General features: G+C 42.3%; 1 protein-coding gene across 1 annotated transcript; it reads left to right on the top strand.

Annotated features, from left to right (window-relative positions):
• Positions 1 to 471: 471 nt before the first annotated feature.
• map3k8 (mitogen-activated protein kinase kinase kinase 8) lies at positions 472 to 10,083 on the top strand. Its single transcript, XM_080751519.1, has 8 exons — positions 472 to 548; positions 1,167 to 1,520; positions 2,127 to 2,297; positions 3,514 to 3,775; positions 5,354 to 5,460; positions 6,587 to 6,739; positions 7,536 to 7,782; positions 8,589 to 10,083. The coding sequence occupies exons 2-8, from the start codon at positions 1,191 to 1,193 to the stop codon at positions 8,717 to 8,719; spliced, it is 1,401 nt and encodes a 466-aa protein (XP_080607645.1). The 5' UTR covers positions 472 to 548; positions 1,167 to 1,190; the 3' UTR covers positions 8,720 to 10,083.
• The last annotated feature ends 5,053 nt before the right edge of the window (positions 10,084 to 15,136 follow it).

Below are 15,136 nucleotides of genomic sequence, written 5' to 3' on the forward strand. Positions count from 1 at the left end.
TAAATGAGTGAATGAATAAAAAACACCACCATACTAAAATAAAAAAATAACAATAATGTTGAGTGCTTTGCAACCACAATTACATCCGTGATGATGGCCGTGGATATTATTATGAGCAGTAGCCTAATAGTAAAATAGTAATAGTAAAAGTAGGCTTATAAGAATGTTATTTTATCGCTATTGTATATTATTGTATATTAGAGGAAACTTCAACTTCCCATTGATTTTACCCAAAATTGCACCCACATGAAAAGTGATGAAGCGCAATTTATTAATTGGATAATACCTTAGAAATTCACTTGGAAAACAAGAGAAAGGGAAAAGCAAAAACGAAACCAAACCGAACGGTTGGAACTTGGAAGAAAGCCGAGGCACATGATGACGTTAAACCTTAACCGACTCCCCCGCCTTTGCTTTCTATCTACGACATAAGACAACATCGCTGGGTAGTCTGTATGCTCAGTGCGCGCACATCCGCAACAAGCAGCACGCACTATGGAGAGAGGAGCGCACTCCAACTGAACTCCTCACACAACAATAACCACCAGGTAAGTCATTTTCATTCCTTATTAAAGCTTTAGAATTGCTAGCCTAAAACTAACAGTTCCATTTGGTTTCATATATTTTGTTTACGCTCTCAGCAGAGTTGGTTTTTTTTACTGTGCGCAGAGAGATCATTGCGTAAACCTGTAGCTATACTATGAGGATGTGAAAGACAGTGTGTTCACTACAACGTGACATTTAACTATACGCAAGGCATAAATAATACGGTACAATTCAAACAGGTTGCGTCAGTATACGCCTTAAAAACATACATGTGATATTTACATGATCAGCAGCAACTGTGGGCTTTGAATCACTATGCAAACATCATGGTTTGAATCACTAGGAAAACATTCATGCAGTCAAGAAGAAGCACCCCGGGGCTTCCCACACCACACCACAGTGTTGTTGCAATTACTTTTCACTGGGGAGAAAAGTGAACCAAGTCCCTCCTCCCTTATCACTCTGGCACAGGCAGGCTCTTATGTCTCATGATCTGCTCTCACACTAACAAGACACACACATAGATTTTCTTCACAATGAAAAAGACTTGCTGGGATCTTTAGTTTCTCTGAAATGAAAAACACTGTTGACCTAATTGGAGCTGAAATTATGCATTGCAGAGCCAGGAGAACAAGACACGGGCGATGACTAGGATGGAGTATGACAATGGAATTGAACTCCTGTTGGCACACATGAACATTGAGGACATCATTGACGCGGTGGAGAATCTTTACCACGCCGAGAGAGTCGAGGAAGAAGAGGAAGAAGAAGAAGACAGTCTGTCTCAGGAGGAGATGGACCAGAATGAAGAGACAGGGGACTCTGGGGATTCGGGGAGTGAAGAGAAGGCACATGGTGGTGGTGTGAGGTATGGGACGGTGCCAGACCTCCTGTCATTCGTGAACCTCGTCTCTGACATGCAGCCGGCAGCGCTACAGCGCCTGCAACAGGAGATGGGAGTACTTCTGAATAAGGTGAGACCTTACTTACGGTCAAGTATTGATACTGTTTTGATGTGGCACAGCGAAATCCTTCATTCAGCCTTCAATCATTGTGTTAACTTCATATTAGCAAGAGCTTTGCAATGTGCTGCCTGGGACTGCAATGTGCATGGAAATGATGCATGATCTCTCTGGCATACTTTATGTTGTGTTTATAGTAAGTAGCCTTAGAAACCAACGGTTCCTGAGCCATGTGGACCATAGGGCAGGAACCTAGCTCCTGTTTCCGTAGCGTGAGACAGCTTGATGTACAAATATCCCTCCCCCACACACACCCCCAGCCATGATGTTACAAGTACACCCCCTGGGTATGACACTGACGCTAGTAAGTCACAGTCAGGGACCAACTCAGCATCAAGGGTTGGACCAATCCTTGATGCTGAGTGCCAAGAAGGGAGGCACTGGCTCCCGTTTTTATAGTCTTTGGTCTGGCCCTACCGTGGGAATGTGAACCCCAGCCTCCCAATCTCAGGGCAGACACAAGGCCAATGAGCTGGTTGTGTTTATGCTTTCATGTAATACCATTTTTTGGAGAGAGAAAATGCAACTTTTTTTTGTATGTCTACCTCTTGCTTGCAGAAGGACATGGCCGTCAAGAATGGACGCTATCAGATCAACATGGACGTGGTCCTGTTTCAGTGGACGTTGACTTACAAGAATCATGGCTCAGGCCTTGTGCCCAAAGGCTCCTTTGGGAAAGTCCATCTGGCTCAGGACGCCAAAACCAGGAAGAGAATGGCATGCAAACTGGTGAGTTCTGCCCAGCAATGATTGGAATCCAGTCCGGCCTGAGAGGATTTCCCGTAACTATTAACTTGAGTGCCAAGAATGTTATGTACTACCGTATTACCAAGTAGCCTACCTTTGTTTGTGTAGACACTGCTAGTGTTTTGCTACTGAATCTCACTCACACACAGTATGATATGATATTTTCCACGTTTGGACTTTGCATTAGTGACACAGATAATGGGCTGTGAAAGAGGAACATTGCTTGGGGAGGGGCTGCCTATCTGCTACTCATTTACTAGACTTGTCGAGTGGTCTGAAACTAAAGGATATTGGCCAACATTATTCATAATTAGATCTTGGAAATGTAGTTGCTTCTACTGTACTTCACAATATTCAACTTTTTGGTGGTGGTATAACATTGAGATAGCCACACACACACACACACGCACGCGCGCGCACGCACGCACGCACGCACGCACGCACGCACGCACGCACGCACGCACGCACGCACGCACACACACACACACACACACACACACACACACACACAGCACATACACAGCGTGCGTGCATGTGTGAAATTATTTTGAGCTCCCTCTATTAACAACTTCCCACCACAGTCGATGAAATGACTTGATTCTATTCTATTTACGTGCATGTGTTTAATATTCAGTACCTTTCATAAGGGACTGAAGTGGGAATTATTAACAAACACGGTTGGGGTGGCTTCCCAGACTGGTATTATCACAGCAAGTGCTATGTTTACATTACACATTGTTGACAGTGTACACACACAGTGTCACACACACACACACTGTAAAAAGCTTAGTGGCATGAGTGAACTAGTCAGTAATTCAGTTCACCTCATGCACAATACAAGATTGCCCAGTCGATGGGAAGAGGATTCTATTGGTCATCTAAGTAGTTATCACGGTAGGACTGAAGACACAGGGGATACAATTGTACAATACGTCACTGTCGGGCAGAAACCTTGTATCTCCAAGTTTATTTTATTATTATTTTTTTTTTCGTAAAGTAAAGCCCTGCTTCATCATACAAGACTGTTGCACAAAACTAGTGAAATTAGCAGATATACAAGCTTGAAGATCAGCTATTTTCACAATTCTAAATCATTTTCAAAACGATAAACACAAAACAAACGGTTTTGGACATAGGCCTACAGAGAATCCACCCGACAACAACGAATAGCTAATTTCCTTGCATGCCATTGTCCTAGATCCCCATGGAGAACTTCAAAGCTGGCGAGGTGGAGTTCCAAGCACGCTTCCGCCACGAGAACATCGCAGAGCTCTATGGCGCTCTGCTGTGGGACCAGCACGTCTACCTCTTCATGGAGGCCGGCGAGGGCGGCTCCGTCCTGGAGAAGCTGGAGAGCTGCGGGCCCATGAGAGAGTTCGAGATCATCTGGGTGACGAAGCAGGTTCTCCGCGGCCTGGAGTTCTTGCACTCCCACAACATCATTCACCACGACATCAAACGTAAGCGTGACAAATAAGAAGCCACGCAAACTCCCTCTTCCACTCCGTGTTGGGCTTTTGATGATGTGATTCAAGATGCAAGATTAGAGAGGGTATACAGTATTTGTCACTCACTCAACACAAGTATAATCAGTGAAATGTTGACGTGGCAATCCTCTGCAGACTGTAACAAAGATAACATTAATATTACTGGATATAAAAATAATAATAATACAAGTTTAAGAAAGGACAAGTAAGGTTAATACATTTTCGCAGCAATGATGTTTAAGGGCTTTGATGGGCTCAGGGGGAAAACATTCTTGCATTCTTTGTGATTCCCTTGTGACACCTCAGGCGCTTGCCAGTCGGATATTGTGTGACAACAGTATGAGACAGTACATTGGCAGGAAGAGGTTCATTCTTGTGGTGAAGAACAGTGTTCAGCAAACAGTGATACATGTCTGGGACCTGGGTTTCAATTTGGTTTGGTTCACTGTAATTTCTTTTTTTTGTTATTGCCGATGATAGCAAATAAGCAAATGTTGAAATCTGTTACAGTAGGTACCCATTAACACCGGGAACGCATCTGTGTCACATAACCTCTTTAACCATATTTTGTTTATACTTTGGCTATTCAAAAATAGCAGAAGCTCATAGCGCTATGAGCTTGTTGATGTGCTTTTTTTTTTTTTTTTTTTTTTTTACTCAAAGCTTTGCTTCTGGGGGTCCCATGAACAAAATATTTTGAGATGGGGCGTCTGCGGTCAAATACATATAATTCTAGGGGTCCTTGACATTCAAAACTTTGAGCACCACAGATAAAGAAACTTACATTTTTCCCGAAAACCATTACAATTTAGAAGACATTTGTAGGTATTTTTCAGGTCTTAATGGGTTGGCAGAGAGCAACTCAGGAAGCCAGCTAGGTCGAGTTAACGCAGCTGGGTTCGTATCTGAACTAGAGCTAATCTCAGCCCCGGGATCAAAGCTCCACAGCTGTCTGTCAGCCAGGCACAACCTCCTAAAAGATTCTTTGGTGTCTGGAATTTCCAGCCAGATCCTCCCTCCCTCCTTCCCCTTGCGCCCTCCTCGTAGAAGGGTTAAATGCAGGCTGCAGCCAGGAGAGTTATGACAATGGCATGCTTTGTGGCCCAGGCCTGTGTGACGTGCCGCTGTGGTCCTCTGTGTTTCCTGCCTCCAGTCAAAATATGTAATTTCACCTCAGTGATGTAACGAAAGAGAAGGGCGAGCACTCTTTGGAAACGCCATGCCTTTAAATTATCTGTCAAATGGTGTGCTCAAAGCATGCCAAATGCTTGTTTGGCTTTCTCAGCAACTACTTTGAAGATGCCAATGCCCTTTCCCATATAAGCTGCTCCAGTGTAAACACTGTGTAAGCCTGCTGAGCAGCAACATGGTTGAGAAGTGAGAACTGTGTTCATGTTCGGCAGTGTTAATTTCCTCAAACGTTAGCCGGCACGCCCCTCGGCTAACAATAACCTCAGCAAAGAGGAAGTAGCTTCTTGGCAATGTCATCTTTGACACACAGTACGTACACGGTCAATATTCATATACTATTTTCTTCCTTTTCTCCTGCAGCCAGTAATATTGTCCTGATGTCAGACAAGGCAGTGTTGGTGGACTTTGGCCTGACCGTGCAGATGACAGAGGAGGTGTACATCCCCAGAGACCTGAGGGGCACTGAGGTGAGAGGGAGTAACATCCTGTAATCCTAAAACGTCAATATAAAACATGCTGACCCATTTACAGTAAAGACATTTAGAGTTCAGCCAATCACTTCCTGCACTGGGGCTTCAAACCCTGTTCAGGATGTGTGTGTGTGTGTGTGCTCACTGCTTAAAGCATTTCTTATTCTGTACTGACAGTGTTTTTACCTTTGGAAAAAAAACAGCTGTCTTCTGGTTTGAGACTGTTTTTTTTTTTTTTAGACTGCCTTTTTTTGGTACAATTTACTCTAGAGAGTCTTGTCAGCACTTGCCCGTCAGTTAGATAAAAAAAAAGATCTGCAGAAAATGTGGGAGAGAGCTAATTACTTGCAAGCTTTAATGCACGGATCAGTGCACCCGCTGAACTGACACAGATGCTTATAGTGTTCAGCGATCGCCAAAGAGGGGAGAAGCGGAGAAAATTTGTCTTTCTGTATAACAAAAATTGAATGACGACCCTCCTCTTGTATTGTCCCCACTTTGTCCCTGGATTTTGACCCCTGTGTGCGTGCGTGCATGTGTGCATGCACGCGTGCATGTGTGTCCGCCTTGTGGCTTGGCTTGTGGAAAGTCCCAGGGCAGACGCCCAGCGGTAATAACAAGGAGAGGGAGCTAGCAAACAGACAGCTAGCAATACTGGGCTCTTCAGGCTGACATTAACGTGACATTAACATGTGCAACTGAGTGGAATTTCCAGCACACTGTGCTATGGGCTTTCGTATACTATCCTGTTTACTCTTTCACAGTCTATGGGCCACTGCATTTTCTGCTCTCTCTACAGAGTAAAACAAATTTCATATGAAATGCCCCAGGAATTTATACAGAGGGAGCCCCAGCCCCACACACACAAAAAACAATGACATTTGTACACTGCCGTAAACTCATGCTGAGCCTAGATTTAGGCAGTTTGCTGTGTCACATAATGTGTCACACAAAAGTCACATTTTATGCAGCATGTGCAGCATAGCATAAGCTTGTTAGCTAGCATGTTTTTCTTTGTTAGTTGTTTCACATCGATAGTTATCTGATAAAAGAGGAACTGCAGTGCTGTGCTGTCCTCATTTACACTTTTGAATAACGGCATGCACACCTTGCCATCTCACAGATGTATATGAGTCCAGAGGTTGTCTTGTGTCGGGGACATAACACCAAGACGGACATCTACAGCCTTGGCACCACCATCATCCACATGCAGACCGGTAGCCCCCCCTGGGTGAGGAGATACCCCCGCACCTCCTACCCATCCTATCTCTACATTGTAAGTAACATACTGCACAAATAATAATATGACTGCTGTGCAGAATGTAAAGGAATGATGAATAATTTTTATCTGATCTTATCTTGATTTCCATCTTTCTGAAAACCCTTTAGAAGAATGACAAATGTGTATATATTCTTTTTTCTTTTACTTCTGCAAAGAGGGTAATGCCCCATGTCTACTATGACACAACTAAATCCTCATGATTCGAGGTGCGCAGCAACATCTTGTGTCTAAAAAGTCACAGTTTTCCGTGACCTTGTTCTGCTTTTACACAGCTTAGATTATCACAAGATATTAAAGCATGACTCTTGTTGACTCTTGTTTGTAGTACATACCTCCAGGGTCCAGTGAGTGAGTCAGTCAGTCAGTCAGTCAGTCAGTCAGTCAGTCAGTCAGTCAGCCTATTGCCGCTTTCATTTGGTTCTTTTAAAAGGTTTCCGTGACAGAGGTTTAGTTTCTGAAGTGGGTTATCGGCCTCTGGATTTGATTTATAGAGTGACTCACTTCCTCATGAAACCACTGTCACGTGGAGGCTCTGTTTTTAGCGTCTTTACTCTCTCCAACACTCTGCACAACACATCCTTGATGCCTTATTTTTGTTTCACAACCAAAGGAATATTACATGCACGCTACTACATAGTGATGCCCAAACAAGAAACAAAGAGTTTGCCTGTCAGAGGATTTGCACTCCACTTGTCAACTTGTGGCTTTTTTTGTATTTTCTGTGGTTTTCACTGACAACGATTTTGCTCATATCCCTCCTCCCCACCACCCACACACACACACAAACTAGATCTACATGCAGGCGCCTCCTCTGGAAGACCTAGCGGAAGACTGCAGCCTGACCATGCGCACCTTCCTGAGCCGAGCTCTGGAGAGGGACCCGGCCCTGCGAAGTTCGGCCACGGAGCTGCTCAGGGACGAGGCCATCAACCCGCCCAGGGAGGAGCAGCCGCGCTGCTGGAGCCTGGACTCTGCACTGGGCGAGGCCAACCACCCCATGCTGCGGCAGCACAGCCAACATACAGACACCACGCAGGGTGAGTGAGGCCTGGTAGAAGATGTGCTCGTTCAGACATGGCTGCTAGCCTGTGTTAAAGGAGACGTTCTGACCAAAACATGAACCCCCCCTGAATGTGCATGTTTTCATAGACCTTCCTACCTGGTTAGGTGGATTTCCCTCAATGCTGCATCTGTTCTGAGATCTGTTGTTCCTTCCCCACGGCTAAAACGGGCTCTTCATCATCTCCCAAAAGCACATATTTCGTCCTCTCCAACATTGATTTTTTTTTTTTTTTTTTTTAAGTGAATGGTCTATTTATGGTTCTTAGAGACGCACAGATCCGCTGTTATTGCGTAAGCAGCAGTAAAAGCATGAGAACAGAACAGGCCAGTGGAGTTTCGTTTCCTCAGCTCAGGCGATATTTTCACTGACGAAAACTAAATAAAAACTAAGCTATGATGACTAAAACAACTAAATATATTGACAATTTCATCAACAAATAAAAAATAGAGTAAACTTTTTGGGAGGGACTAGTGGAGACAAGTCATTTTATGTTTGGTTGCGCTCGGGTGTTGAGCTCTGATAATATCAGATCTACAAGTTGGTTGTGAGCCTCTAGATCGGCTATTTTCAGCTTGCAAACAAGTGCAAAATCAGCCATTAGGACGCCACCAAGGCCTGACAAAATACATTTTCGTTGAAATATGACAAAAACTTTAATCAAAAGACTATGGACTATGACTAAAACTAAGTCAAGATTTGATGTCAAATTGAATACTGCAGACACTATATAGTACATAATGCACCAGTATTCATAACAACTCTCTGCTCTTTTTTCTGTAGAGTCTTCCCTGTATACAGAGGAGTCTGGCCACTTGAGGAGGAAGGGGTCTCTGGTCATCGACCTGGGGGCCGTGGCCGTGGCCAGTTACTTCAAGCTCGTGAGAGGACCTCCTGCCTCTGAGTACGGCTAGCACAGGACCATGTCGCAAAACTGTTGAATTGCTAAGGGACAATTAATTTATAATTGAATACTATAGCCTTCACTCTCTGAGATGTGATATATATATACTCCAAAGTTGTCTGGGACGTTGCTCTGTGAAGTGTGACTGTTTAGAAGAGTTGGGATGTTTTTGTGTAATGAATGGGAAAGTGGAGTGAAATGGGGGGATGTCTTGTGAATGATGATTCCTCAGTAATCTTCAGCAACACTGCAGGTCAGTGATTGAAAGTGAGGTATCATTCAGCATACAGTACAGTACAGTATTTGCTATTGGTGTGGCTATCATGCAGGATGTCTTGAAGGATGTCAAGCGTAATGTACTGTACTGACATTGTTAAGGGAAAAAAGGAAAGGGTTTCACTCCTTAATGTAGAATCCAGTTTGTAAAGACAAAACAGTCTACGGTAAAAGTATATACTATAATAATATAATCTATAAAAAATATATATTTTATGACATTTTTGTGAACAGGAATTCACCTTAAATCTTTTAGGATTGTATGTTTTGGAATGAAGCGGGGTCTACATTTACATATACTCTGAGTATCTTATGCAAAATGAATCATGCTTGTGGTTGAGACATAAAATTTGGATTGTGTAAGACTAGTGCAGTGCACATTCCTGCGTGCTGGATCATAGCGGGCCGGTTCTGGAGAACTGCTGATCAGAAGGATTTCACACTAGACAATGCACTTCCTTGGGTCGTCTGCAATGCATCGGCCAAACGTGAAGTCGATCGGATGAACAGTTCTGGAGTTATGAAGGACAAACATACAGACAGATATTTATGGAATGTATAGATGTGTATACTGTACGCCGGTATGTGTGCACCAAATTGTTTGATGGATAGTTATTGATGAACTTCTGAATGTTAGTTCCTACGGAACTTTAATAACATTATCGTAATTGCTGTGCAATTTTACTTCTATACATAAGATTGCCTGTATAGAATGTTGTTCTTTTGTACATCCAGATGAGATGATGTCTGTTGTGGTTGTTGCAAAATATATAAACTCAGCACAAAAAGAAAGGAAACTTGACTTGTAAAGTTTTGGTCGGCGCTACCCACACATTTGGCTGTGTAGCTCATGCCTCAAATGCCCGATGCTTACAAGCTGTACCTTGTTGTAAAGGTGACGAATCAACAATAAAAATGATATAAAACGCAATACAAATTGGTATTAAGGGGAGATATAATGGACTTAAGTCAAGTTTCCTTCTTTTTGTGTTTATATATATTTGGGATACAGTGTTTTCAAAATGGATAGTGTCTAATATTTTTCTATCTGAAGATATAGAAATCATTATACCCTCAATAAAATGAAAAACCAAAACAGCTTGCATTTGCTTTTGTCACTTTGTAGTATGCAACCAGCCCTGGAATTTCGTCATTTTAGGGGCAAGGCCACTTGGCCTTGTACATTTTCTGAGGGCACAAAGGCCAAATGCCAGGGCAGGAAGGCCATCAAATAAAACTAGATTTTAGTCCATTGAAAGAATTAGTTGAATCTAAGGGTTAGGGATGATAACCTAATCTGCAGTGAAATAGATAAACAATGGTATTTACAATCTGATGAATCCATGCTCAGCCCTGCACCAATCAGTCACTGGATTGGTTTACAATTACAATGTAAAGATGTGGAATCTCGACAAAGACACTGGTGTCTACATGACAAGAAAGAGACACTGGTGTCTACTATCTACATGTTGACAAGAAAGAGACACCGGTGTCTACTATCTACATGTTGACAAGAAAGAGACAGAGGAAAAAGTGGTAATCAGCTTGGGCATTAAGGCCTCTGTGGCCTCAGGTCATGCCATTGGTTTGAGGGGCCTTCATGAAATTCCTGCCCTGTTTGCAACTACTGAAATTCACCTTGGGAATGTCATTTCAAAAAGATGGTTCAGAAAGGGTAAGAGAAAAAACTCCCATGTCATGTCATGTTTCACTTTCAGTCTCTGGTGGTCACTTTCAGGCTCTTCCTCGATTTGTCAAGGGAAAGTGAGTTCACACAATGGGGCACGATTAACTTTCTAACTAACTAACTAACTAACTAACCTATTAGGATTGGTTGACTTGCACACTGGCAAGCATAGACCACTTAGGGTGTGATCGAGCATCATACAGCAGCAAGGACATTTCAAGATCGCTGATGGCTTTCAGAGAGCAACTGACGACAATATTTATAACCTGATTCCTGTTATATCAGAGACAGGGGAAGTTGAAAGAAGTTGATAAATCTGATATCAGCAAAGTTGCCCTTTAATGGAAAGGACATAAGTAACCATGTTGAGTTTCCAGCCGTCAGACTTAACAAAAACTAAACTCAGATAACCATGACTAGTTATTGTGTGTGGGAAGAGAAACTGGACACACTCTCTCTCTCTCTCTCTCTCCCCCTTCCCCTCTCTCTCTCTCTCTTCCCTGTCACACTCACATAGGGCCTACTGCACACTTTCTCCCTACTAATAGCTGCTATAAGAAACACACTAGACATTTAGATTGAATAAAGTACAGCATTTAATCTGTGTAAATGAGTGCAGTTCATCTGCTTCACACATGCACACAAACGAACGGCTGCAGACAGTGCATAGACACAAACCACACGCAAACATCTTACTTCCTTGTCTTTGCGTCATGGTAACAGTGTGGGTGGTGCGTGGTGGATGTGTTGATTGATAGGGAATCCCTTACCTAAACACAGTCAGAGTCAGATTATTACTAACATTTTTTTTGTAGTGTAAAAGAAACCCTAAACGTATGAACTTGGTGATTTTGATAGTAGGGTATAGACTACTGAGGTAGTTTGTAGGCTTCCCTTCATTTAACCCATTTACAGTTCCTTTATTCCTAAACTAAACTTCCACATATAAAAAGAAGTTTATGTACCTTCTTCTGTTGCAAGTGGAATAGATTATATGGACCTGCACTTTTATGTATTTGATTTATACTATTTTGTCTTCTTATACGTTAATTGTTAATTGTACTAGAAAACATTTTTTCAAGTTACATAGTAGGGCTATATGTCTACAACTATTAGGCCACATCGACACCAATTTGCAAATGTATCCAACTAATTGTGTGCAGCTTACACCTCACCTACTGTGTAAAGTTTAATTTATGTTTCACTCGACTGTTGGAATCCAATTGATCTGCCAGGCGGTGACATTTTAAGAATCTTGGAGAGTTTCCCCAATTGACTATTAATATGTTTGCCTCAAGGCTTGCCCTGTCTGTAGCTGATAATAAATTACAACCGAGTTTAGTAACAGCCCTCTGTGGGCTGTGGCCCAGCACAACTTGAACACCTTTTTGGAAAGAGGAAACGCATCAATGATCGAGCAACAGATATGGAAAGTGGTTCACACACACAGATCCTATCAACTTGGGTTTCCCTAATGAATAATCAGTGACAAGAGGGGACACTGGCTAAGTTGACTAAGAATTATCAAGAATTATGTTTTAGGTCATTTCAATAAATCATCACCAGTTCACTCGCTGTATCAGATTGGGGAATCCACTGCAGTCCTCCTCACTGTTATCATAATGAATTGGTGGAACCTTTTAAGGATTTTCCTTTTCTCTTTTCCTTTTAAACCAAATGTAGCCCTAGATCACCCAAAATAAGGTGAAATGTAAATTAAATTAGCCAGGGGCTTGTGCCAGGCAAAGATTAAATAGCATACAGAGATCTTTGGCAATCAACAACAAAATCTATTGCAGTGAGTAGGCTAGTGGGACCTGTTTTACTGTAAAGTCAATGGTGGAAACGATGAACATATGTGATGCTTCATCCCCCTCTAGTGGAACGTATGTGGCATATGCCAACAAGCAGTGGTACAGTTGGTATGAGAATCTTTCTCATGCAGCAGCATTATTTCTCAACCACCTGGCCACCCAACCAAGTAGCCTACAGTCTAACTTGTCATCTGTAGTGTTGATTATATGACAGCTCTCTCTGCAAAGGATTATACTAAGTATGATGATTATTAGAGCAACTGGTCATCAGTTTCAAAAGTCTCTGCTGTAGTGTATGTTCATGATTATTTATTTAACTGTTCAACATTATTTGTCATATTATGTTTTAAAGGACAAATTATTATTTTTTACAACAAGGGTTCATATTTTAGATTGTAATTAGAGAAAAGAAAAAGTGAGTGTTAAAATGTTTTCATTTGCTTCATTCTTTCGTTTTAGCATGTTTAGCGTGCTAAAACGTGGGGCATGCGTACGCATGGGGGCATGTGTACAAATGGCTAAATATGTCTTTTTAGACACAATAAGCCTGCAATTTCTTTATAGCTAAAATACAGTAACCCAAAAGTCACATCTGTCCATGAAAGATTGCAGTGCATCTTGGGAATGGGCTTATTCTGTGTAAAAAGACTTATTTAGCCACTTGTACACATGCCCTCAGCCACTGAAATCTAAATAATTAAAATCTCTAAAACGATAGAAAGGAGTAAATGAAAACATTTTAACTCTCATCTTTTATATTCTTTAATTACAATCTAAGATATGAACCCTTGTTGTAAAAAAACAAAGTTGTCCTTTACAATACACAAAGATATGCCCCAAATTAAAAGAAACTCACACAACAACAACATAATCTGAATCTACTGGCACACCATTCCACCTCTTCAGAGCCAGTTTACTGTATTTACTGTACTTTTGCTTGGGCCTCCCATGTACACAGGCCAACCACGTCAGGATACTGCAAACGAGGCTGAAACAGACAGTTTGACATACACACCTCCATTTCCACAGACAACTGCATGTGGCCTCGCGTTGTGAGCATGCAGATCGGCTATTTTCACAATTGCTGCCTCTAATATTTGACAATTTGTCATTTTAGTATTAAAAAGTCCTTAAATTGTCACTTTAGAAATGTGCAGATACCCAACTTTATGTTAGTTTGTTTGCTGTTGAGTGAGAAAACAATCTTTCACATTAAGTTAATCATCTGGGGATGCCCCAAAATAATTTGCACAGGTTGAGAACCACTGTCCTAGACAGTGAGCTGTCCTTCAAGGTACACTACACAATGCAGATCCTGTTGCTAAAATGTATTGGCCTCCCAGCATAATATAGAGCATATCGCAGTGGTGGCCATTTTGTGGTTCCACAGATAGAAAGCCCATTTATTTTTAGACTGGAACTACTGTAAGTCATCCAGGCTCCTGGTGAATCATGGCCATAACAAAATATTCTGTTTCAAGATATACGTATATATTTGACATTTTTATTATATCATCACCAAGGACCCAAAGTGGTGCCTGGCGACTGGCGTGAAGTCAGTTGGGTAGGCGGTTGTCCAGAACCGCTGATCCGACCACTATGACTATACTAGGCATATATGGACATCCCGTTGTCCAGAACCACTGATTTGACCGATATGCCAATGCTACTGTGCTAGTAAGACGCCTCAGGGCAACATGCGCAATTATTGGCCATCTGGCCAGTGATGTACAGTATCGGACCAGTTACCCTTAAATGGAGACCCCTGGTACCCATATATGGAGATCCATGTACTGTATATGGAGATATGCTGTGAAAGCCCAAACATGCTTACTCAGTTATTCGTTATGTTAAAGTCACATGATGCCTACGACATCTGACATCATACACTTTTATGCCCAAACATGGAGATCCCTGTCTGTAGAACCAGCCGTTATTGTTGTACTGTATGTGGCCGATGTGGCCTCCATATATGGGCATTCCCATATGAAGTCCAGTTAGATATGGTCTTAATGACATCAGGGAACTCCATGGGCATAAAAGGTATTCTGTTAGTGTGACATCAGTGAAGCCAGAGCGTGATGTCAGAGCGGCAAACCCATTCTGTTAAGAGTGTTTTCCCTGAAATCACAGTGATGTCAGAGCGACAAACCCATAGAACCACAGTGTCAGGCGTGACCTACAGAGATACGCGGATATGCGGATACGCGGACAAGATGTGCCGGTTTTCATAGTTAACTGCGACCTATGGTCGCAATAACCATAATAGAAAAATATGGGTGTACAATATGACATCAGGGATCTCCATATAAGGGCATAAAGGGGACACAGACAGACAGATATAGAAATATCCATACTAAACAGACAACAGATACAGAGATCTCCATATATGGATATAAAGGTGACATAGACAGATAACAGATACTCTAAGGCCCCATTTACACTGGCAGCCAAATCCAGCCTGAATCAGATCCGTGCCACAACCAGATTGGAATCTCTGATTGGTTTAAATGGTGACACAGATCTGATTCAGGCTGGATTTGGCTGCCAGTGTAAATGGGGCCTTACAAAGTGTACAACAGGTATTGCACCGGGAGGGGACCGCCACTCTTCTCCCAATGCATATTGAATCGGTGGTTGTCCAGAACTA

Source organism: Nannobrachium achirus (assembly GCF_963921795.1).
Source record: "Nannobrachium achirus genome assembly, chromosome: 21".
In the NCBI taxonomy this organism is placed as follows: Eukaryota; Metazoa; Chordata; class Actinopteri; order Myctophiformes; family Myctophidae; genus Nannobrachium; species Nannobrachium achirus.

Coding starts and splice junctions, on each gene's coding strand:
- map3k8 (XM_080751519.1), top strand. CDS start 1,191: ATGACTAGGATGGAGTATGACAATGGAATTGAACTCCTGTTGGCACAC. Junction 2,298..3,513: donor AGAGAATGGCATGCAAACTG/GTGAGTTCTGCC, acceptor CCATTGTCCTAG/ATCCCCATGGAGAACTTCAA. Junction 6,740..7,535: donor ACCCATCCTATCTCTACATT/GTAAGTAACATA, acceptor CACACAAACTAG/ATCTACATGCAGGCGCCTCC.